Genomic DNA, 26,667 nt, shown 5'->3' with positions numbered 1-26,667 from the left:
AGGAGGAAGGCTGAAGCACCCCCACCTATCAGTAACAGGGAGTCCCTTCTCTCCAGGTGTCAACAGAGGCCCCGTGGAGAATCTAGATGTCTACACCCACCTGGCAGTAAGGAGGCAGCACCCCCTTTCACCCACCAGGTTAGAGTCAGAAGAGATCTTCTAAAGCATAAGGTTTAGGTAAGAATCATAAGAATTAAGTAAGAATCGGATATCACAAAATGTCCAGATTTCAATCAAAAGTCACTTGTCATACCAAGAAATAGGAACATCTCAAACTGAATAAGAAAAACAATCAATATTGAAATGACACAGAAGTGAGAATTACCTGACAAGAATTTTGAGGCAGCCATCACAAAAATGCTTCAACAAGCATTTGAATATGCCTGAAACAAATGACAAGAGGACACCTCAGCAAAGAAATCACATATATAAAGAAGAACCAAATGGAAAATTTAGAACTAGAAAAATACAACAACCAAAATTTAAAAACTCAATGGAGGGTCTCAAGCAGAATGGAAGATACAAAGCAGAGAATCAATAAATTTGAAGACAGATCAACAGAAATTACCCAATTTGAAAAATAGAGAGAAAATAGACCTGAAAAAAAAAATCTCCAGGGACATATAAAACTATAACAACAGATATAACATTTGAAATCTCAAAAGAGAAATAATTTGAGGCTGAAAAGTATTCAAAGAAATACAATCTTCATTGGTTAATTGAGGGACTAAAAAATCTAAAAAAAAAAATACAGTCACATCCCACATCATGACACTTCAGTCAATGACAGACTACATATACAATGGTGGCCCCATAAGAGTATAATGCCATATTTTTACTATACCTATAGTCATGTAACACATGAATGTAATGGCTGACATTTGAGAAAGGAATATATTATATGCACACACACATACACACACATGCACATATATATACACACTCACACATGTGCCCCTATGGATTCATGCTGTGCAAACTCCAAATGGGATAAACTCAAAGAAATTTAATGAAAACATATCATAGTAACCAGAAAACTAAAGAAAAGAATCTTGAAAGTAGCCAGAAAGAAACAGTGCATTATGTATCGGAGAAAATAAGTTGAGTAACAATAGATTTCTAATCAGAAACAATGGAGGCTAGAAGGATTCAGCACATTTTTCATGTGGAAAAAAAAAAAAAAAAAAAACCCTGTCAACCCAGAATTCTATATCCAGAGAAAATACCCTTCAGAAATGAAGGAAAATTCAAGAAATTTTCAGATAAAGAACAACTCTGAGAATTTTTCACCAGCAGATCTACTGTTTAAAAAAAAAAAATGGCTAAAAGAAGTTCTCTAAAGTGAAAAGAAATGATAAAACAAGTCACAGGTGAGCTGTGAAAGCAATGTCAGTATTATAGAGAAAGTAGGTATCAGACTATGAGATGTAGAACGGAATGGGTGGTATTGAAAAGGAAGAAGCCAGAGGGAACCACTGTAAGTCACAAGAGGAGATGAGTTATATGGAGTGAGGCTGGGGTAGGGATAGGGAAGTAAGGCATACTGATTGGAAAGTACAGAGGGTTCAAGTCTAGGCCAGGCGTGGTGGCTTATGCTTGTAATCCCAGCATCTTGTGAGGCCAAGGCAGGCAGATCACCTAAGGTCAGGAGTTCAAGACCAGCCTGGCCAACACGGTGAAACCCTGTCTCTACTAAAAATACAAAAATTAGCCAGGTGTGGTGGTAGATGCCTGTAATCTCAGCTACTCCAGAGGCTGAGGCGGTAGAATCACTTGAACCCAGGAGGTGGAAGTTGCAGTGAGCCGAGATCATGCCACTGCACTCCAGCATGGGTGACAGAGCAAGACTCCATCTCAAAAAAAACAAAAAACGTACAGAGGGTTCAAGTCTCTATTCAGACTGTTTCCAACTACATGCCCTTGGATAATTTCTTACCCTTTCCAAGGCTTGGTTTCCCCCCTTTTTAATGGTAATAATAGTAGCAACTTCATAAAACTATTATGAAATTTAAATGAGACAACACTTATACAGTATTTAGCACAGTGTCTGGTGTGTGAATGTAATGGCTCAAGAAATGCTATTCCTATTCTTAGCAGCTAAAGTAGCTATTTTAGCTAGAAGAGGAGCTGGCCTAAGGGAATGTTGTTCTCAGGAGGCAAACTTAATACCAAAAGAAAAGATGATTAGAAAAAGAAGGGAAGAAATCAAGAGGGCAAACACAGAAGAACAGGGTGGAGTGTGGTGTGGAGGAGATGGATTTAGGTGCACAGAGCGCAAAGATAACATCAGACAAGAGAAGTAAAGTCCCTCTGATCAGAAAGACATGTTCAAACTCTGGCACCACAACTTACTAATTGATACATCCTAGAAAAGCAATTTGACCTCCCCAACCTTCAACTCTCTCATCCCAGAAATGGAAATAATAAGCCTGACCTTACGTTTATCATCGCTGAACCTTCTTCACAACTCTGTAGAATGCCAGAAATCTCAGGCACCTAATAAATGATAATGTTGTTATTTCTCAGAATAGAGGAAATCGAGAATTGATGAAAGGACACATACAGAGAGAGAGATGGGAAGTCAGGGTATGGATGTATGGCTGGGGATGAGGCATCTATTTCAGATAGACTCAATCTTTTTAAGAAAAGAGGCAAACTGTTGAGAATGAGAGAGGGCAGGGAGAGATGGAGACCTCAGAGGAAAACAGAAGATGTAAGCAATTTTCTCTGCAATTCTCAGAACATTTAAGTTGAAAGGGACCTGAGGAATGACTTAATTCTTTCTCTGCCTCCATTTTATGAATGATAACTGGCAAATTTGTTCTTTAAAGGGCCAGATAGTAAATATTTAGAGCTTTTGAACCAAAGAGTTTCTGTGCCAATAACTCAACTCTCTCATTGCAGTACAAACACAGAGCTATGCAAGTAGGGCTGTGTTCCAATAAAACTTTATTTATAGACACTGAAACTTAAACTCCATGTAATTTTCAGGTTCATAAAATATTCTTTTGACTTGTGTAAAGCATTTTAAAATGTACCAGCTGGGCATGGTGGCTCATGCCTGCAATCCCAACACTTTGGGAGGCTAAGGTGGAAAGATCTCTTGAGCCCAGGAGTTCAAGATCAGCCTGGGCAACATAGTGAGACCCCATTTCTACAAAAATAAAATAAAATAAAAATTAGCCCAGTGTGGTGGTGCACCTGTAGTCCCAGCTACTTGGGAGGCTGAGGTGGCAGGATGGCTTGAGCCTGGGAGGCCAAGTGAGCCAAGATGGTGCCACTGCATTACAGCCTGGGTGACAGAGCAAAACCACATCTTAAAAAGAAAAAAAAGAAAAGTATCAACAATTTTAGCTCAGAGGACGTACAAAAAAATGCAGAGATTCATAGTTTGCCAGCTCCTACCATATAGTGATTATGAGCTCAGGCTAAAGAGAGTCAGACATGAGTCTGAATCTCTCCCTCACAATTCACTAAAAGTAAAACTTCAGCTATTGTACTTAGTCTTCTACGCCTTCCATATAATTTTTGTGAAGATTAAGTGAGATAATGCATGTAAATGAGCTTAGCGGAAGGCCTGATAGAAAGCCAAACCCAAGGTAACCGAAACAGCAAGCAGAAACACTGGACCCAGGGAAATGCAGGCAACCCAATTAGTTAACATCTAAACAAGAATCAAAACCTGTGTGACCATCTACTCAATGCAATGCTTTTCCAGGCCCATAGCTATTGGTAGACTTAGCTTTACAACAAGTCAGCCATTCATGTGGCACCAGAAAGTCTCCTGTCCCCCTCGGAAGGGTTTCCTCATCCCTGAGATTTCACCACAGGAGCAATGCACATTCCCCTGGATGAGTTCTCAACTCACTTTCTATTAGCTACACTTACGTGTAATTTATTGGCTACTTTTTCAGCGACTCTCTAGATGCTAGGTTTTCATAGGAAATATAAAGAGAAAAATGTGGTAAAGCAATGCAACAGAATTATGATTCAGTTATAAAATGAATGAACCACTGATATATGCTACGACATGGATGAACCTTGAAGACTTTTTGCCAAGTGGTAGAAGTCACACACAAAAGGCCATACATTGTATAATTCCATTTATAGGAATATCTAGAATAGGTGAATCCAAAGAGACAGAAAGTTAGATTAGTGGTTTCCAGGGACTGCAGGAAGAAGGGTTGAAGAGCGACAGCTTAGTAAGTACAGGGCTTCCTTCTGTGATGATGATAGTGTTTTGGAATTAGATAGTGGTGATGATTGCACAACTCTCTGAATAAACAGAAGGCCACTGAATTGTATACTCTAAAATCATTAAAATGGTGAATTTTGCATTATGTGTGTTTAACCACAATAAAAATATATACATGTACAGTTGGCCCTTGAACATTAAGGGTTTGAACTGCACAAGCCCACTTATACGTGGATTTTTTTCAATAAAATTTCACCAAATGTGTCTGCCTCTGCTGCCTTCCTCTCCACCCCTGCCACCCCAAGAAAGCAAAACCAACCCCTCTTCTTCCTCCTCCTCCTTAGCCTACTCAATGTGAAGACCATAAGGATGAAAACCTTTATGATGATCCATTTCCACTTAGTAAACATATTTTCTCTTCCTGATGGTTTTCTTAATATCATTTTCTTTTCTCTAGCTTAGGTTATTGTAATAACATAGTATATAATACATATAACATACAAAATATATGTTAATCAATTGTCTATGTTATTGGTAAGGCTTCTGGTCAACAGTAGGCTATTGATACTTAAGTTTTAGGGGCGCCAAAAGTTATATACAGGCGGGCACGGTGGCTCATGCCTGTATCCCAGCACTTTGGGAGGCCAAGGCGGGAGGATCGCCTGAGGTCAGAAGTTTGAGACCAGTCTGGCCTACATGGTGAAACCCCGTCTCTACTAAAAATAAAAATAAATTAGCGGGGCCTGGTGGCAGGAACCTGTAGTCCCAGCTATTTGGGAGGCTGAGGCAGGAGAATCACTTGAACCTGGGAGATGGAGGTTGCAGTGAACCGAGATCATACCATTGTACTCCAGCAGCCTGGGTGACAGAGTGAGACAGTGTCTAAAAAAGAAAAAAGAAAAAAAGAAGAAAGAGAGAGAAAAAAAAAATTATATACAAAGTTTCAGCTGCATGGGAGGGGTCAGTGTCCCTAATCCTCACGTTGTTCAGGGTCAACTATATAGAGGACACATGAGGATTCTGCAGGTGTGACAAGATATTCTGCTGTGAGAAGAAGGAAGAGGAAAGACTAGAAAAGGGAGGACGAATTTAGCAAAAAGCAACTTAGTCCACTTTACAAGTTTGCATAAGGCTCGCCTGGATACTGATAAAAATAATTTATTTATTCTAAAGGTACTTGTTGACCACCTACTACGTGCCAGGCACCGAGCCTGAATCTGAGGATAAAACATTGTAAACAAGATAGAAAATTCTTAAAATTCTTAAAATTCTTTCCAAGGTTTAAATAACCAAAGCACAAACTCCCATATAGGTATTTTTGTAAAACTACATAAAAAAATACTTACTGTACAATCACTATTATAAACCAAAAATAATTATAGTATTTCTTCATCAATTTTCATTTAACCCTACCTATTAGGATATCCAACAGTGAGCAAAAGGAAGTAAAAGTTCTTTGGATCAAGTAAATCAAAGGGCTGTGCTCTTGGAGGGGGAGGGATTAGGATGGCAGAAGCTCCAGGAAAAGGATGGAATTTAGATGAGATCTGTTAATTTACAAACTTGTTATCTTTCCAAAGCTAAATCCCTACAGAGGACAGAGAAGTGTGACAGCTGTTCACTTCTTTTAAAGTGTTGTTTGCAGTCTAACAATCTAATGCTGGCAGCACATTTGTTTTTTTTATTTTAAATCGATTCCAAATGATTGGAATATATTTGAAATTATTGTTTTTTTGGCTGGGCACAGTGGCTCACGCCTGTAATCCCAGCACTTTGGGAGGCCATGGAGGGCAGATCACCTGAAGTCAAAAGTTTGAGACCAGCCTAGCCAACGTGGCGAAACCCCATCTCCACTAAAAATATAAAAATTAGCCAGGCGTGGTGGCGGGTGCCTATAATCCCAGCTACTCAGGAGGCTGAGGCGGGAGAATCACTTGAACCCAGCGGAGGTTGCAGTGAGCCGAGATCACGCCACTGCACTCCAGCCTGGGCGACAGAGCAAGACTGTCTAAAAAATAAAAGAAACTTTTTTTTTAAACTTTTACGAACATCAGATCTAAACCAACTCACGAAGCCAATGCTGTTCTTTCCTTGAAAACTTCACAAACTTTCTTAATCTTACATTCTACCATTTACAACTCTTTCTTTTTTTCTTTTTTTTCTTTTTTTTTTTTTTTTTTTTTGAGACAGATTCTCACTCTGTCACCCAAGCTGGAGTGCAATGGCACGATGTCAGCTCAGTGCCACCTCCACCTTCCAGGTTCAAGCAATTCTCCTGCCTCAGCCTCCCGAGTAGCTGGGACTACAGGCATGTGCCACTACACCTGGCTAATTTTTGTATTTTTAGTAGAGACGGGGTTTCACCATATTGGCCAGGCTGGTCTTGAACTCCTGACCTCATGATCCACCTGCCTCAGACTCCCAAAGTGCTGGGATTACAGGCTAAGCCACGGCGCCTGGCCACATTTACAATTCTTATTCAAAGGCCATTCTTCCTCTATCTCCATTGTTTATCTTTTATTCCTAGCAGAGTGAAAATGGAAAAATGCATTTTGGAAAACAAACATGGGTCGGTTCTATATATAAATTCATGTTACTATTAGAATAGGTTTAAGTCATTCATTTTTTCAAGCTCCAACCAAAAACAAAAGCATGGATGATATCCTTGAGCCCAACTGGAGTGCAGGAAAGGTAAAATGTTTGAGATATTTCATCCGCTAGCATTCACCCGTCTTAATTTTACACTTTTGCTTTTGCACTCTATCTCTGTATTCACATTTTTTGGCCTTAATGGAGTTTCCTAATCAAATTAGGTAATTCTTTAAATAATAGTATGTAGTGACCATCCAGTTATAGACAAAAAAACTGAGGCTCAAGGCGGTTAGAGGATGTGGAGGAGATCACAGATCTTGTTAAAAATATAGATAACTAATTTTTTTCTCTGATTTGTTGCTAAGTTTGTTGCTAGGAACTATGCAAGGCTGTGGATACAGACTTTGGAAATTTCAAGATTAAAAAAAAGAAAGTGGAAAAATAAAAAATAATGTGAACTGCTTATGAAATTTGGAAGAGCCCATGTTAGGTGTGGCTTTGCATTTTATCATAACCTTGGTGCATTTTCCTGCACTTTTGTAAGACGCTGGAACCCTGGAGCACTCTCCTGTTTCAGAGATTAAGACTGACTTCCAGAGGCCCAGAAGCTCCAGCTCTAGAACACAGAGGCTGAGTTTTCTGTTGTGTAAAACCTCCAGAGTGGCAGGCACTCAAATGTGAGTGAGCAGCACTCGCATGACCTCATGGAAGAGGCCAACGGGGACAGCCAGCAAGCTCCCTCGTTCTTGGCCAGCAGGAATGTTAAGTTATTTAGCTAAAAAACAAAAAGCAGAGGGGGAGACATGTCGTATGAATGAAAACCGTATAATCAGACCTCAAGGCATGCCCTGTTGAACAGAGGCGAGTGCAAGCTGGAGAAATGCCAACAAAATGTCATTATGAGTTGAGTCGTCAAATGGTAGTTAAAGAAAACTACATTCAGTACTAATCAACCCGTGCAAACTCTCTTCTCTGTAAAGGTTGGTATCTTTTAGGGGTAGATTTGCCAGAGGAAAGTTCTTCAAAGCCAATTTGGCTATCCATTCCATTCTGAGCTCAGAATATTAACAAAAACCTGTTGCTAAGGGACATAGATGCATAGTTGAGTCTAAAATACAAAATGATGCTAATCTAGCTGCTGGAAGAAACCCTCTCTCGGCAGCACTTCATAGTATATTGAAGTCAAGCAATGAATGCCTCCTCAACTGCAAGGCCTTCTGCACCCTGGCTCCTGTCTATTTCTCCTATCTCATCTCTCACGGGTCTGCTAGGTGACCCCTACATCCCAACCATAAAGAACTTTAGAATTTTCTAGAAACTCGTGTCATTTCACCCTGCCCCACAGACCAAAGCTGTGTCTGCTTTGACCGTCCACTCCCAATCCTTGATTCTCCCATTCACCTTTCAAGATCCAAGCAGTTAATAATCCCTTTCCCTTTGAGGTATCATTACATCACAAATATTGGCAGAGACATCTGTCCCCCATTAGAATGTGAGTTTCTAGAAAGTAGGAATCATCTCTCTTTACACTCTCCATGCCTAGCAGTGAACCACACGGTGAAGCAGCTAATACATGTCCAAGGAATTAATAAGTGGAGGAATGGCTACATGCACAATTGGACAGACCCACTCAATCAGCAGATGACCGACTGAATAAACAGAGGTCCTGATTTCCACCATGCCTGGTGTTCTTGTTTGTTTTATATCTTTAAGCCTCAGCAGTTAGTTTCTGTCTTTATAGGAAGATTATAAGGGCTCCCCAGAGAGTCAAAGTCTGACTTAGCTTCAAGAGATCCTAACAAGAGCCCAGGCATGAGTTTTACAAGATCTGTGTTCCATACTTGGCTTACCGCTACCTTGGCCTTTCCAGTTACTTAATCTCTCTCAGTCATAATTGCTGCATCTATAAAATGAGGTGGTTGGCCTAGCTGATTTACAAAGTCCCTGCTATGTGTAATATTCCATGATTCTGAAGTCTTGTCTTTAGATTTTGCCTGATATCTCTTGCCCTGACTCTTTGTACCACATATAATTGGGTAACTGTCACATCATTGGACAATTAAGCTTGTACTTGTCACTTAACCATTAGAGACCATCAGTGTGCCTTTTCTGGTTCTCTTGGTTCAAGAGCATTGCCTCAGTTTGTTCACCAGAGGGTATTGTAGCCCTTTTTACTGTTCCAGTGGTCTTGTTATAAAGGTAATCAGCAACAGAACAAATCATAGTGTATATGGTCTGAGTCTCTTCCCCTCACAAAGAATATAAGCAAATCCAAGGAGATGCATCTGTAATAACCAAGATCTTTTTTTTTTTTTAATTTTAGGTTCCAGGATACATGTGCAGAATGTGCAGGTTTGTTACATAGGTAAACGTGTGCAACGGTGGTTTGCACCCATCACCTAGGTATTAAGCCCCACATGCATTAGCTATTTGTCCTGATGCTCTCCCTCCCCAACCCCTCCTGATAGGCCCCGATGTGTGTTTTTCCTCTCCCTGTGTCCAAGCATTCTCATTGTTCAGCTCCCACTTATAAGTGAGAACATGTGGTGTTTGGTTTTCTGTTTCTGTGTTAGTTTGCTGAAGGTGATGGTTTCCAGCTTCATTCATGTCCCTGCAAAGGACATGATCTCATTCCTTTTTATGGCTGCATAGTTATTCCATGGTGTATATGTGCCACATTTTCTTTATCCAGTCTATCATTGATGGGCATTTGGGTTGGTTCCAAGTCTTTGCTATTGTGAATAGTGCTGCAATAAACATACTTGTGCATGTATCTTCATAATAGAGTGATTTATATTCCTTTGGGTATATACCCAGTAATGGGAATGCTGGGTTAAATGATATTTCTGGAGTAAAAACCAAGTTCTTAATGATCAATAGTATGTAACTTATGCGGAGTTTGTATTAAAAGAATGATGTAAAATGCCACAGGTCACAACACTACAAAGCTACATTTAAATATCAGTCTAACCAGTCATATTCATTCCTTTCATTTGCTTAATGCATTTCCTTTCAGTCTGCATATGACATCAGCCATTTGACTGTTCCTTCTGTGACCCCTACCCAGATAAGCTGGATCTACAGCACCTCCAAGTGGGTAGTGAGCCATGGGGTAATGCCTCATATGCACAGGGGTGAACACCTGACTCAGATCCAGCCAATCCGGCAGCCACTCCTCATCACATTATCCCATTTTTCTCTTTTTTTCTGAAAGACAGAGAATGTAATCTCAGACCAGAAAGTGTAAGTAGCCAAAATATGGTGGGTACTGAAACAACTACACATCATATAGATGCAAGAAAGTCACAGAAGGTGAGTCTTTTAAACTATGTGCATGTTGATTGATGAGTGAGCAAAAAGCCTGGTCCACAAGAAAGGCAGAAAGCAGAGAAGACCCTCAGAGAAAAGCCGAATGAGGGACCCTGCAAAGGGAGGGGATAGACTGGATAAAGAAAGAGGGAGGGAGTCAGAGAATGCCTTACTTAGCTCCTACCAGGCCTAGCTATACCTCCTGCAACTGGACTCCATGAAATGCTCCTAAATGCAGACTCTTACTTAAGGTAAAACAAAATACACATAAATACGCAAACACATGCACTTATTTGTAATCTCAGTCCAGATATATTTATATCCATTCCTCCTGGGTCACAGGCATCTTTCCATTAATGGTACTGCCCTCTCCTCACAACCTGTTACATCAAGTGAGTATTTGATAACTTAAGCTATCCCCTTACTATTATAATTATTATATATAATTATAAGATACAATTATATGTATAATATACAATATAGTATAATTGTATATTATACAATAAGGTTGTTTCTATTTTTCACTGTTTGGACACAGCAGTGGTATAGAAAGAAGCAGGAACTTTAGTGTTTAAATAAACTAGATTCAAATCCCAGCTCTGCACCCATTAACAGTATAATCTGAGACAAGTTATGCACCAAAGTTGCAACTTCCTCCTTTGTAAAAAGAAGATAAATATTGCCTACTGCCCAGGTTTTGAGAAGGATTAGACCTAATTAGCAAAGTGCTTATCACAAAGCCTCGCACACAGTAAGCACTCAATAATCACTTTTATAGACAAGATTCTCATAAATAAAAATGCTGGATCAAAGGGTATAAAAATTGTCCAGGTTCTTGATACGGGCCAAATGCTTTCCCAAAGACTGAGTGAGTCGCTCTACATCCCCCTGATACATTGTTAGAATAGAATAGCAGTATAACCCTTCCTCTAGCACTTGCGTTTCTTCTACCCAGCTTTGCCTTGAATGTAGAAGTCCAGAGCTCAGGGTTGCTTATTCACATAAGACTGTGTGCTCCCTCTAACCTGACAGAGAAAACCAGTAGCTGGTTTCTGTCTTAAACGAAGTGGCTTGACAGTCCAGCTGATTCACTGCTTCCTGTTTTCCTCTGACTCCATTGGTCCCACTTAGAGAGCTGTGTACAGGTACTCAGCATGGAAGATAAGTCTGGGCTTGTTTGAAACAAGCCCCAAACTAGTTTCTGTTGCTGTTTTTCAGTGTGTCCTTCTACACCCTACCTACTCAGGCTTCTTATGAGTGCATCTTCACATAATAGCTGGATGAACAAAGATTGCTGCTGAAGCTGAAAGAATCAGAGATGTATAATCATTTCTTACAGGCAGAACTAATATGGAATAAAAACTCACATGATTGCCTGGATTCTGCAGCATAGTTTCTTGAATCTTTTCACTCTCTGATTCCTGGTTTCCAATTGGCTTCTCTATTTTATTCTTTCTTTTTTTTTTTCTTTTTGACAGAGTCTCACTCTGTCACCCAGGCTGGAGTGCAGTGGCACAATCTTCGCTCACTGCAACCTCCACCTCCCAGGTTCAAGCGATTCTCATGCCTCAGCCTCCCGAGTAGCTGAGATTACAGGCATGTGCCACCACGCCTGGCTAATTTTCTTTTTTAATATGTTTTTAGTAGAGACGGGGTTCCACCATGGTGGCCAGGCTGGTCTCGAACTCCTGACCTCAAGTGACTCACCCACCTCAGCCTCCCAAAGTGCTGGGATTACAGGCATGGTTGAAAAGACCTTTGTTAATAATCAACATTGCAAGAGCTTGGTAACACGTGAATACTTTTTTTTTTTAAGACTTACAGGCCTTATCTAAAAATAAGTTTTGCCATGGCTTGGTTCTTACTCTCTGTCTCTCTCTCTCACTCTCCTTTTAGAGGCAAGGTCTTACCCTGTTGCCCAGGCTGGAGTGCAGTGGAATGATCATTGCAAACTTGAACCCCTTGGGCTCAAGTGATCCTCCCACCTTAGCCTCCCAAGCATCTAGGGCTATAGGCACGCACCACCATGCCCAGCTAATTTTTTTTTTTTTTTTCACTTTTTGTAGAGACAGAGTCTCACTATGTTGCCCAGGCTGGTCTCAAAACTCCTAGCTTCAAGTGATCCTTCTGTCTCAGCCTCCAGCCTGACTGGGGTTTACAGGCATGAGCCACCAGCCCAGCCCACTCTCTCCCTCTGAAACTTTGTCCCAATAGGACTAGGACCATTTGTTACAATGGGAATGATGATCCTTTCTCCCAACCACCAAGTCCTGTCCCTGTATCTACACATCAAAGCTGCCTGTGACAACCACAGGGAGTGTTGTGTAGGTCTCATTACCACTAAACACAAATTCAGTTTTGGGAATCAATACAACAACAACATGTGGGGGGGGGGGGTGTGGGTGGGTGTGTGTGTGTGTGTGTTCTCTAATTTAACACACCCCAGTTTAGAACCACCCAGTCTGTCATTAACAATTAAAAAAAAAAAAAACAGAAGGGCAGGTAGTCTGTCCGTTCAAGGACCAGATGGGAAGTCTCTTGTTTTACTTCCTTATTCTCCTGAGAACCACACTGCAAGTTCTGCTATACCAACTTAAGGTCCTTCCTCTACCAACAGACTCCTGATCTTCCCAGGCTGAGTTATGCACCCACCTTCTTTGGTATCCTACTCGTATCTTATACCAGAACTAACATGCATTTCACACAGAGTATCATTAGTTTGCTGACCATGTTTGCCTGCCATGTTATGGGTTGAACTGTGTCCTCCTAAAATTAATATACTGAAGTCCTAACCCTCAGCTAACCCTCAGCATTTCTGAATGGGATCTTACTTGATGACAGATGATGTCATACTGGAGTAGGGTGGGCCCTAACTTTAATATGACTGGCTTCCTTATAAAAAGGGGAAATTTGGATACAGACACAGACAGGCAGAATGCCATGTGAACATGAAGGCAAAGTCTGGGCTATGAGTATACAGGGGAAGAAATGCAGAGATTGCCAGCAAACACCAGAAGCCAGGGAAGAAGCACAAAACAGATTTTTCCTTATGGCCCTTCAGAAGGAACCAACCCTGCCGCCAACTTGATCTTGGATCTCTGGCCTCCAGAACTGCGAGACAATTAATTTCCGTGGTTTAAGCCACCCAATTTGTGGTACTTTGTTACAGTAGCTCTAGCAAACATAGACATCCCACTAGAATATGAGCTTCTTGAGGGTAGTAAGAGGATTCTATTCATTTTTGTATCAATCTAGCACAGAGTGAGGTACAGATAATTTATTTGGTTGTTCTACAATGCTTGTTAAATGCAATCCAGAAACAGCTAGTCCTCTACCTCCCATGTCTTGCTCAACACTGACTAGCTATCCTGTCCTTAGATACGGTTATAGCAAGAAGACAGAATGAAACTCGGGATGGAAAACAATTACTCCAGACTGAATATATCAAAATTTCTCAATCCCATTCTTAAACCAATTTCAGAATTAAATCTGCATTGTTTTCCTCTACTTTCCTTACAAAAATAGAGGTTCATTCAGGAACAAAGTCCCAAGCAAGAAGACTTTGCAGGTCACGTGAATGAGATAATATGGCTGACAGGTCTCCTACCTGGCTGGGTCATAAAGATAACCACTACCTGTGTGGTTATCTTTAAGCACACAGTGAAGTGAGGCCAAAACTGCCCTGTGGCTTACATGAATCTGAGTAGGGGTGACTCAGTTCACCTCCTTCACACTGTACTGACTCTGTTTGAATGGAGTTATTGAGGGAAAGAAGGTGATTAAGTGCTAGGTTCACAGAGAAACAGCCCAATGTGAGCCCCAGAGCTATATGTCACTTTGTTTTCGAAACCAAAATAATAAAAGGAAAAATGTATTTAATCTATTAATTGTATTAAATATTTTATCTTTTATCCTGTATTTTTATCTTCCTTTTTATTTTTATATGTTTATCTTTTTATCTCTTAGAACTGTACTTTTCTGAAATTAAAAATAGAAAATAAATTATGAACTCCCTTGCTAATATCCAATATCATGCTTGAGAAAGTCAATTTGGTAATATGAAGAACTTTCCAGAACAATATTTTACTTAAGATAAATAAAATGAGAATTCAAAAGTACATTGAACAGGTTTTCTTCTCTTACACTGATTTCAGATGATTCGAGAAAAACAAAAAGAAATGGAAAGGCAGGTTGGCATGTTAGCAGGTTATAAAAAATGAAAATTACAGCTGTGGCCAAGCTCTGGAAAATATTCCCTGACCCAGCTAGACGTTGATTATTGAACCAACAGCTTGCTTATATAATTACAGTGTGTCTATAAACCTGGTTGATATGATATACTTGTTTAACTATTAACCTCTAGATTTCCTGGAGTTTCCACAATCCAAAAAACACCTAAAAGTATGAGATATGATATATTCCATTTATTCACCTATTGCAATCACAAGCAATAGCTACAGTATTAATCTTGGTAAGAAAAAGGAAGTTCTTAGAAAACACAAGTAAGGTCTCTTAAGCTTCAGATATTTTGCTGGGGCATTTTCTTCTCTTTTTTTTTTTTTTAAATCTTTCTAAAGAATTGCTCTATTTGATTGTTCTATTGTGCCACTGGATACTAGAAGTCAAGAGTCCTTCCCGTACCTATGTTGGATCTAATTTCCTCATTGATTCTAAAAATCACATTGATACCGCCACACCTGTCAACACTTTGCTGATCTCTCTCTTATTCATAGGACTTTCCTACTCAATAGTACCTCTTTTAAGCTAATCTAGGATTCCAGTTTAGATTCTACACATTTTTATGCTTTTCTTACCTCCTCCTAGACAATAAGCTCCTTAAGGGCTGGAAGGAAAGGAAGAGTGAAGCAAATGTATGTTTATAGAGAGAGTACTATAGCAAAGTACCTCAAACATAAAGTGCACTCAATAAATATTTGTTGAATAAATGAATGCCAAGCACTGGCCAAAGCATATTACATATATGATGTTGCTTAATCTTCATAAAGACCTCGTGAATGAGTGTCAGTCTTTTTATTTAGAAGGTGAGGAAACCGAAGCTAGAGGTTAAGCAGATTTTCCAAGGCCACATGGCTAATCAGTGGAAGAGTAAAGTCAAATGCATTTCTGTCTATTTACACCCAGCATGATGTCTTAAACATAACAATAGATCAAAAATGTATTCGTTGAGCCAGGAACAGTGGCACTGCCTGTAATCCCGGCTACACAGGAGGACGTTTGAGCCCAAGAGTTGAGGCCAGACTGGGCCACATAGAAGACCCTGAATGAAAAAAGCAAACCAACAAACAAAAAAACTTTGTTGAATTGATCTAAACAAACTCCTTATCCAAGTTCTCTTTTTAGGTATTTCCAGAGTTTGTGATTTTTTTTTTTCAAATGGCAAAGGTGTTTAGGGTACAGGAAGGGGTAAATAAACTGTGAAGACTGCCTCGCAAGGTTTACAAATATCACAAAAAGGTTATCTCTACATTTACTTCAAAATAATTTCCATACTCTTAACTATTCTGTTCCCACTGATTCTTCAGATTCTAGCCCTACACTTACGGCTATCTCCTCTCATCCCATTTGAAATTGGAGGAGGGAGAATAAAGGAAGGGAACAAATAACTTGTCACTCAACAACCAGACCATCTATTTCCACAGCTTCGGCATGGGATCATGAGAAACAACTGAGGCATAGGTATAGCTGTTCTACTTTGGCTGGAGAGAAAGCCGAGAAGGAATTCATTGGTTTAGGCCGGGTGCGGTGGCTCATGCTTATAATCCCAGCACTTTGGGAGGCTGAGGCGGGCGAATCATGAGGTCAGGAGTTCGACACCAGCCTGGCCAACACAGTGAAGCCCCGTCTCTACTGAAAATACAAAAAGTAGCTGGGCGTGGTGGTGGGCGCCTGTAATCCCAGCTACTTGGGAGGCTGAGGCAGGAGAATCACTTGAACCCAGGAGGCGGAGGTTGCAGTAAGCTGAGATAGCACCACTGTACTCCAGCCTGGGTGACAGAGCTATACGCCGTCTCAAAAAAAAAAAAAAAAAAGAATTCATTGCTTTAAAAGGAAATTCATTTCCATCCCCATCTACCTCCTCTGCCACAAAAACAGGCAATTCCAGTTTCCTCCACTCTGTCCAGTACAAGAGGAAAACATTGGAGATGTGGGTTCATTCATCATTTCAAGGAAATTGTTACATTTACATAGAAACAACCAGGAAGAAAAAAAGTCACTAAGCCAAAAAGGGGCTGCAGAATCCCCACACTTAGGTATGCTGCCACACTGGCCACGTAAAAAAAGAAAAGAAATATAAAGCAAACAGGAAGAACACAACTAAGGGGAAAAGACCCCAGGACGGGCAAAAGGAGACGGGTAACTTAGTTCAGAGGAAATGAACAATGACCTACAATTCTTATAACTAGGAGAGACACCACTCAGACATTTCCTGTGGGCTGGGCCCAAGAGGTCTCCGGCTGAGCAGCAGACCAGTAGTTATCCAGGTTAACAACTTCCAATTAAAGCCAGAGAGGAATGTTTCTGGGAGCTCTGTCATGAAGAGACCCCAGTATTCGATGGAATAAAGTCATAAAGGAAAGGGTCAACAAACATTTTCTGCAAGGGACCAGATAGTAAATATTTTTGGCTTTGTGGGACATAGGGGCTCTGGTGCAACTACTCAACTCGACAGCTGTAGAGCAAAGAGCAGCCATGGAAAACATATAAATGAATGACCATAGCTGTGTTCCTATAAACTTTGTTTGTGGGTGCTGAATTTGAATTTTGTATCATTTTCATGTGTCATGAAACATTGATTTTAACTTTTTTTCAATCATTTAAAAATGGGAAAACCATCTTCACTCATGGGCTGTACTTAAAAACAGCTGAGGCTTGGCCAGGCGCGGTGGCTCACGCCTGTAATCCCAGCACTTTGGGAGGCCGAGGCAGGCGGATCACAAGGTCAAGAGATCGAGATCATCCCGGCCAACACGGTGAAACCCTGTCTCTACTAAAAATACAAGAAATTAGCAGAGCGTGGTGGTGCACACCTGTAATCCCAGCTACTCGGGAGGCTGAGGCAGGAGGATCGCTTGAACCCAGGACGTGGCGATTGCAGTGAGCCAAGATCGCGCCATTGCACTCCCAGTTGGGCAACAAGAGCGAAACTCCATCTCAAAAAAACAAACAAACAAACAAACAAAAAAAACAGCTGAAGCTAGATTTGGCCCAGGAGCTGCAGTTTGCTGCACGGGCCCTCCAGTCAGACATCCAACCTGCCTCTGCCACTGACTGGCTATCCAGCCATGGGCAAATTGGTTAAAAACAATTGATTTCCTCACTCATAAATTAAGGATAATAACATCACCCTTCTCCATAGTGTTTATGGGACATCCTAAAGCATACTATATGAAAAGTAACTGGCTTAGGGTAAATGATGATGACAACAGCCTTGGGAGTGGTACAGGGAGGGGTCGTGATCAGCAGCTCCATCTGGGGCTAATGGTCTGTCCGAAGAAGATTGATCTCAAGAATCTGACTTAAGGAGGGATGTACAGACCAGAAAGTAAAACAGATGACAGGGATGCTGCAAATGCTTATTTAATGCTTCAACTCAGAGTGGAGTTGACTAAACTACGATGATTTGGCCAGGCGTGGTGGCTCATGCCTGTAATCCCAGTGCTTCAGGAGGCCGAGGCAGGTGGATCACCGGACGTCAGGAGTTTGAGACCAGCCTGGCCAACATGATGAATCTCTGTCTCTACTAAAAATACAAAAAGTAGCCTGGTGTGGTGGTGGGCGCCTGTAATCCCAGCTACTCGGGAGGCTGAGGCAGGAGAATTGCTTGAAACTGGGAGTCAGAGGTTGCAGTGAGCTGAGGTTGCACCACTGCACTCCAGTCTGGGCGACAGAGCAAGACTCCATCTCAAAAAAAAAAAAAAAAAAAAAAAAAAAAAAAAAATTACAATGATTTCTGATAGACTTCATTGTATGGGGATCATAACCTGAATATCCTCCTCAACTCAGAAAGAGGGAGATTATGGACTACATACCGAACCGCATGGGCCAACTCAGGAAGACCATCGAAGGAGACAGAGCGGGGAACAAGCCTGGGAGGAAGGGGCTGGGCAGAGGCAGCGGAGGTGGTGAAGGAGGAAGTGAAGAATCATTTCACTGGGAGGTAATCCTTGCGGAGTTCCCTGTTTTGTTAGAGGGCAGCCAGCTGTTAAAAACACTTTTATGTTTTAACATATGGGCCGGGCGTAGTGGCTCACACCTGAATCCCAGCACTTTGGGAGGCCGAGGCGGGTGGATCACGAGGTCAGGAGATCGAGACCATCCTGGCTAACACGGTGAAACCCCGTCTCTACTAAAAATACAAAAAAAATTAGCCAGGCGTGGTGATGGTAGGCACCTGTAATCCCAGCTACTCGGGAGGCTGAGGCAGGAGAGTGGCGTGAACCCAGGAGGCGGAGGTTGCAGTGAGCTGAGATCGCACCACTGCACTCCAGCCTGGGCGACAGAGCAAGACTCTGTCTCAAAAAAACAACTTTGTCTCTGACAATCCTAGAGGCCTCATAGACTTAAAAACCACATCCTAAAACCAGCACAGGATGGACAAATCACTTCAATTCTATCGGATGGGATTCTTTGGACAATTCATCTTCTCATATTTTTTAAAAAGAAAGTTAGCAGAGAATCGTGCAACCTTTAAATCTGTTCAGAAGTCTCAGGTAGGAGAAATGACACTTCGCCAGCCATTATATGTTGCTTTTCATGCTGTTCTTGCAACTTCCAAATAATTAAGCAAATACATAATGGGAATATCAGTGCAAACAAAGAAGAAGCACAATAAGAAAATTGCATTGTAATTTAATTATCCCAAATCTTCCATAAAACTTAGGAGCAAATGAGAGCTTACCCCTACTGATGAAAAATACTTTCATTGTCAGACATTTTTTGAGCACTTATTATTTATAAGGACAATGCTATAAGAGTCAGAGATGTAAAGATATATAAGAAAAAGTTTAGTTACCCAGCAAGGGCTTTCAAACAAGACAGTCCATAAAAGGCAAACAACCATTACAGTGGTTAAAACTTGCAGCTGTACTATGTAGGCGCTGGGAATCAAAATGAGAGCATTTGCAAAATATCCTTTGGCAGAGAACTGGTAAGAAACCCCACCACCATGATTCACATGTCACCATTTCTTGGACACAGAAAAATAACCCCTGCTGATTATACCATCGGCTCCCCCTTGCCAGCCTGCTCCCCACAAAAACAAGCAAAGCTAAAAATGTGAAATATACTAAAGATTCTGAAGAAAAACAATATTTTATAAATGTGGATTACTAGTGTTCGTGTGTGGTTTAGTGAAAAGAACTTACAGACAGAGAATCTGTAGATCTAACTTCTACCTGTGACTCCACCTCTACTGTCTTCAGGAAAGTCACTCACTTCCAAGGCCTCAGTTAGCTTATTTGTAAAATGCGGTGATTGGACTATAAAACTTTCATAGCTCTAAATTCTAACACTTAATATCAGGATGCATAAACAGGCACATTTATTAAGGCTATGTTGAGGGTATGTTAAGTCTGATTGACTTATATTACTTGCGAGGTCATTAAAATTGATTCTTAACAAGAATCTTAAAGATTCTAGACTGAATTATTTTAACAAATCTAGGAAATTTAAGTCAACCACCTTTTGTGATTAGGCATTGCACATGAAGCTAAAAAAATTAGATTAAATTTCTCTGCAACAATGCATATAACACAACCAGGTGCTACGTAAGAATTATTTATAAAACTAAAGAAAAACTAATTTTGCCTGAAAAGATAACTGAAAATGCAGGAATGCCCAAAAATAAGCTATTTCTCAGACTGGAATTTAATCAGATCACTACATTTTTCTTATTATTTTCATATAGGTCTGGATAGCTATAGACTATATAAACAAAATGAGTTTATAAAATATGTGATAGCAGCTTAAGACATTAGGTTAAAATTAAAATTAGAACTCATCAAGGAATTAAATTGTTTAGATACACAGAACCCAACTATCAATCTACGATTACCTAACCTCTACAATATTGTTATGTTCTGGCTAACTTTGAAAATAATTTGATCCCCAAATTAATTAATTTTTTTTTTTTTTTTTGAGATGAAGTCTGGCTCTGTCACCCAGGCTGGAGTGCAGTGGCACGATCTCTGCTCACTGCAACCTCCACCTCCCAGGTTCAAGCAATTCTCCTGCCTCAGCCTCCCAAGAAGCTGGGATCACAGGCGTGCACCCCCATGCCTAGCTAATTTTTGTATTTTTAGTGGAGACAGGGTTTCACCATGTTGGCCAGGCTGGTCTTGAACTCCTAACCTCAGGTGATCCACTTGCCTCAGCCTCCCAAAGTGGGGTTACAGGCGTGAACCACCACGCCTGGCCACCCAAATTAAAATTTTAAGGATATATTTCGTAAGAAAAAAAGAAATTTGGGCACATGAAACACAAATGTCAAAAAAAGTGAAAAATGCAACTGCCTTATCACTAATAATATTAGAGTAGAATATTAATAGCTTTTATCAAACTGCCAAAGATTTTTTTCAAATTGTTATACCCAGGATGAAGAAAGGTACCATCTTCCTGAAGAGCAATTTACTTGGCAATATTTATCATTATGCTTGAAAGGAGAGAATGGGCACATCTAAATATTATTGGTAGAAATGAGAATTAGTGTTACCTCTATGGAGGGCAATTTAGCAATATATCCATACATGCCCTTTGACCCAGGACTTCCACCTCTAGGAATCATCCTAAAGAAATAATTGGGCAAATGTATAAAGATGTATGTTCCAGGTATTCCTTACAGTACTGTGTATAGCTGTGCAAAAAAATGGAGACTATTTGAAAACTCAATGTGACATTAAGTAAACGGCTACATTCTTACAAATTAAAATACACGGTTGTTAAAAAATAGGTAACCTTATGTGTACTACTACAGAAAGATATCCAAAATATATGGTAGAGTATAAAAAAAGCAAGTTACAAAATACAAAATATAGTGTGTAAAATAACATGTACATACAAATATGGAGATAGTACCCAAAAAACTAACAGTAATTAGCTCTGGGTGGTATGACTTTGAGTGAGTTTTTTTTTTTTTTTTTTTTTTTTTTTTTTTTTTTTTTTTTGAGACGGAGTCTCGCTCTGTCGCCCAGGCTGGAGTGCAGTGGCTCAATCTCGGCTCACTGCAAGCTCCGCCTCCCGGGTTCACGCCATTCTCCTGCCTCAGCCTCCTGAGTAGCTGGCACTACAGGTGCCCGCCACCGCACCAGGCTAATTTTTTGTATTTTTAGTAGAGACGGGGTTTCCCCGTGGTCTCGATCTCCTGACCTCGTGATCCGCCCGCCTCGGCCTCCCAAAGTGCTGGGATTACAGGCTTGAGCCACCGCGCCCGGCCGACTTTGAGTGAGTTTTATATTCTTATTGTGAATTTATCTTTGGTTTGAATTTTTTGATTAGCATATGTCTTTTTTTTTTTGCAATAATAAAAAGCTATTTTCAGAAGGAAGAAAAGAGAATGGAGAGTGAAGAAGAACTGGACATTCAAAGCCTGTGGTTTTGCTCCCTGGAATTTAATCTAAGGGCATACTATACATGATAATGTATGAACTGGTATGATCATCACGGAAATATTCATAATAGTGAAAGTTAATAAACATTAAGATTCTATTTAAATAAATACAATGGAAGAGGATACTATGAATGTAGAAATATATAAACTTGGGAATATTTTGCCATATATTGGTAAGTGAAACAAGAGGTAACGAAATAGACTAGTTTTACACACATTTTGGATGCTTCATACACACAGATAGCAAAAAAAGTCCAAGAGAATAAATGCCAAAGTGTAGACTGCAGTAACTAGTCATTCTTATTTTTCCTTTTCTATGAAATGTTTCTGTAATGAACAAGGGTTATTTATGAAATTTCTTTTAAGTTTTAAAAATATTCCTTGTAGATCTTTCAGATTTTAAAATACTGGGGAGTCATTAAAGCAACACTAATCTGAAAAATAAAGACAAGAGAATCTCAACTCTTTTCTCCAACATTAAATTTACCACCCAACGACCCCTGAAGCCCCCTACAGTTAACATGCCGCATGCTCTAAGAACTGAATGCAATACTAATACAAAGCAAGCTCAGGAAACCCAAGCTACCTATTCTGATTTTGTGTCCTGAGATGTACGGGGTTATAAAACATACTGGCTCAGATTACAGGCTAAGCATGACAAGTCCGTCTGGTACAACCTAACAAAGGAATTTATAGAGAACAAGAAATTTACACATTTCATTTCCCAGGGTGGAATGAATTACAGAAGCAAAGAACCCCAGTAGAGTAAGACCTTTCCTACCACTCTGCTATATGCTTCTGAATTGTGCCTCATAGGCATTTCTTACATGATTTACTTATTGCTCTCTGAAACTAAAATAAACTGATATTTTTTAAAGGTGAATAGGAGGAGAAATGAGAAAAGTGTATTTTAACAGGGTCAAACTTTTTGCATATTTTCAGGTGAACTGGGGTATGCCAGATCTCCCTACCTCCCTCTTTCTCTCCCTCCCTCCGAAGATCATTATGGCTGATAACAATAGTTTTTCTCTCCCGGGTAGTGTAGATGACACATTTTTCCTGTAGCTTGTCTTCCTGTAGTGTGCAGGAATTCCTGCACTTTCTGAGTGCCCTTCCTGTTAACTTACATTTCAGATTTCCTCAAAAGGCATTCTACTGCTTTAATATTTGAAAAATGTCAACTCAACCCCAGACAGCTAATATAAACAAGCTGAAAAGCATACCACCTAAAGTTACAACTGTGGAAAACAAAATTTCTTTTTAAGAAATTCTTTCTCGGAATCTCACTGTTGGTAAGGCTGTAGAGCAGTAACCCAGTCCTTCCAGCTTCCAGGGAGTCTGTAATTCCTTTGCCTCTGCTGTGCCTTAAATTAGAGGTCTGTTAAACCGAATTATAGTGATCTAGAAAGTTCGTAAAGGTCCTTGAATTGAACATGTTGTTAAATTCTTCAATACTATGAGATTGTATCCACCTTTCACTTTTCCTCCCATTTCTTTGGTTAGAATATTAAAAAATAAGTTTGGTACTGCAAAAAGTATTTTGGCCATTTGAGAATAGCGTAGCTGAATAAGGCCAATTCCACATTTAAAGTCCAGGCCAAGGCGGCTGGTTCTTTTGCCATTTCTAAAATGATCACCCACTTCTTTCTACCAATAATTTTCCTTTTGGACAAGAACCCCATGTTCATTCCAGATGTACTTTCCATGCAGAATCCAATTAAGAAAACTCATCTGGGTAAATGGGAATTGATTTGAAGGACCACCAGTACCTGATCCATTGTAAACACATCCATAGGGAAGAGTGCAATGCTAATATCTCCTTTGGCTTCTCAACTCAAAAACTGGCTCTACTAAGAGGGAGCTATGTTCATAGTGAGCCCAAAAACATGCAAAAACGAGCCTGATTTAGTTTAGACCCTAAAGTCCAAAGATAAGATCATAGTAAACACCACCTTCTTCATAAACCTTCCTGACTATCCCCCAAATAGATAAATCACTTCCATTTTTAAACTCCAACAGCACCATTTCTCTTCAATACCTGTCCTATTATCTTGTATTATAATGATTTCCTTACATTCTTGTTTTCACCAACCCGAAGGAAAAACTTCATTTTAAATATTTTTGTGTGTCCCCAAATCATATGCACACATACACACACAATACATACATATACATGCATATATATACACACATACATATGTATATACATGCATATCACAATATATTACACATATATTAAACTGAATTGAATGAATGAGCAAATGTTTACCAAATACAAAGTAACTAAATGCCATCTCTTTAATACATCAAAGCATGGACTGCCTCTTCTGAACTATTATTTCTCTACTCAATAAGGAGATTTTTAGGTTTCCCTACTTAAGGAACATCTCCACCTGAAATGTCAATTCCTAGGTTCTTCAGCACTCTTAACTTTTCAGATATCCACTCTCCCCTAATACTCAAAGAAAAGCAGAGTGCTACTTTGAATGCTTGAGATTACTACTTCCTTCTTGGGCTGCTGAGATACATGACTCCCATCAGGTAGAATCAAAAAGTGGTGCAACAACTCCCCACACACCCTCCCAAAAAAGTGGCAAAAAGCTTGTTAGACCCTTTAATTTCACCATGTCTTACTCCAATAGTGCCCCGGGTAGCCTAATTCAATAGTATCTAACACCTCTCTTCATCATTCCATACTTCTCATATGGCATATGCTTTCTCTATGTAAAGAAACAATTGTTCTCAAACAAGTGACTTGGGGTCTCAGGGGCACCTGACAGCACCTAGTCTGCTCTTTGATGTCATATCAGGAATTTTATAAATCCCCTTCCCAGGGTGACATTAAGACTGCAAAATACAACTGTGTTTAAAAACAAAAATTAAGAAAAGAAAATAAAAGAACATAAAGAAAACAACCATAACGTGAACTTCCAATCTATTACAGCTGACTAAATACACGCAGTTACACACTTAAAATATTTCATTATGCTTGTCAATGAAACAGTGCAGTCCCTTCACACTGCTGTAATGCTTAAAAGTACAGTTTTACCCCCCAATATTTTCCCCCAAGATGCAAAGCATCTCCCAAATGGGCAGACATAAAACATTAGGTCTTCACTGCTGCTTCTAAATTTTGCGAGTCAATAAGCAATTGGTGTAAAGTGCAAAATCTCAGAACAGCAAGACTTGTCTGCTTTTTTGTGATATGCTGTTATTCACCCTTCACCTTTACTTCCTTTAAAAATCAAAAGTTACCTAATGTTCAAGGCGATATCAATGGAAATTTAGCTAAATACTGGCACCACAACGGTCTAGTCCCCCAAAGAATATAAGATTACATTAATTTCCTAGTAGTTTAACTCAAGTTTTACCTTTCATCTTCACCTATAGAGTTTTTAAAAGTTTCTATTCCTGTTGCATACAAAATTACTTATAATATGTGTGCATAGTAAAGAATTTTACAATTATATAAAGCCTTGCACATTTAGACGCTACCAACCTGCTCTGTCTCTCCTGACTGTGCAAAAGGCAAAAAGAGCTCAGTAATCCTAGCAGAAGAATGCAAATAACGTCAATGCACAGCTGAACTGCAAGCCCTGCCTTACAGGAACTCTCTGTGTCTGCAAAAAAAGACACATACTAAACAGGAAATGCAACTGAGCTGTGGAAAACCTCAAACTTAAAAATGCACTCGCCAGGCGAAAATTGCATCCATGCATTCATAAATGCATGCACAACCCTTTGCATTTTTGCAACTAATGCAAACAGCCTCTTACCTTTCGACTGAGACATTTTCCCCTTTCCTTTGATGGGGGAGGGGAGCACAAAAGACTTTGCCTTGCTTCTCTTCTGTAGCTAGTTTTGCAACAAAGATGCAAGCTGCAGGCGTGCAATCTTCATGCAAGTGGAGTTTCTCTTGACCGATGCAGCAGATGGACTTTCAGGGAATCAAGATGGAAATGCACACCTTGCAAAACAGACTGGAAAGTGATTTTTCCCCCAGTTGCAACGTTAGGGAAGGCTGTGCTGCAGCTACATGATGGGCCAGGGCTGGCAGCTAAAAGCTCCAAACTTGGAACTGAGTATCTTAGTGCGCAGACGTCCTTCCTGCGAAGGGCGCGAAGGCCGCTGGGTAATGTAGTTCTCCGGCGGAGTCCACGGGGCTCTGATTTAAGGAAACGTGGTCGCCCCGGTCGCTGCGCGAGATAACTCGGTGCGACAAAGATTGCGTCCAGATAAACAAGTCAGACACACACTCAGTAGAGTGATGGGTGAAAAGCGGCAAGGCCAAGACGAGGCGGCAGTTTGGTTCTCGAAAATCCTCTGAAACAACAGCTAAAGAATATTAGGTTAGCTAAAGAGCTTTTGGCTTGTCTAGAAGGTTTGGGAGTTTAGTGTGTTGATTTTGCAGCTCAGCACCTGTTGTGCTGTTCTTGCTTGTAGACGTTTTACCCTCACACCTCCGTTTTTTGTTTGTTTGGGGTTTGTTTGTTTTTTGGGTTTTTTTTCGAGACGGAGTCTCGCTCTGTCGCCCAGGCTGGAGTGCAGTGGCGCGATCTCTGCTCACTGCAACCTCCGCCTCCCGGGTGCAAGCAATTCTCCTGCCTTAGCCTCCCAAGTAGCTGGGATTACAGGCATGCGCCACCAAGCCCGGCTAATTTTTAGTAGAGACGGGGTGTCAACATTTGGCCAGGCTGGTCTCGAACTCCTGACCTTGTGATCCGCCCACCTCGGCCTCCCAAAGTGCTGGGATTACAGGCGTGAGCCACCGCGCCTGGCCACACCTCCATTTTTAAAAACATTTTTTTCTAGTATGAAACTGTGTGGATGATTTGGCTGGCTGGAGGTAAGGTTACCTTTGCTCTGTGGAGAAAATGCAATGTTTTATTTTGTCAGAAACGATCCAGGTCAGTTATTTCCAAGGAACCCGAAACTCAATAGGGGG

General features: G+C 40.3%; 1 protein-coding gene across 1 annotated transcript in view; it reads right to left on the bottom strand.

The window, feature by feature from the left end:
- Positions 1-26,057, bottom strand: part of MAP2K6 (mitogen-activated protein kinase kinase 6) — a 139,288-nt gene extending 113,231 nt beyond the window's left edge. Inside the window, exon 1 of the mRNA XM_054456819.2 lies at positions 25,499-26,057. Coding sequence (XP_054312794.1) covers positions 25,499-25,514 — 16 coding nt within the window. The 5' untranslated portion in view covers positions 25,515-26,057. The remainder of the gene's footprint in view (positions 1-25,498) is intronic.
- Positions 26,058-26,667: the final 610 nt, after the last annotated feature.

Source organism: Pongo pygmaeus, chromosome 19 (genome assembly GCF_028885625.2).
Source record: "Pongo pygmaeus isolate AG05252 chromosome 19, NHGRI_mPonPyg2-v2.0_pri, whole genome shotgun sequence".
Lineage (NCBI taxonomy): Eukaryota > Metazoa > Chordata > Mammalia > Primates > Hominidae > Pongo > Pongo pygmaeus.
Note: the sequence above shows the minus strand (reverse complement) of the source record. Positions and strands in the feature narration are given on the sequence as shown.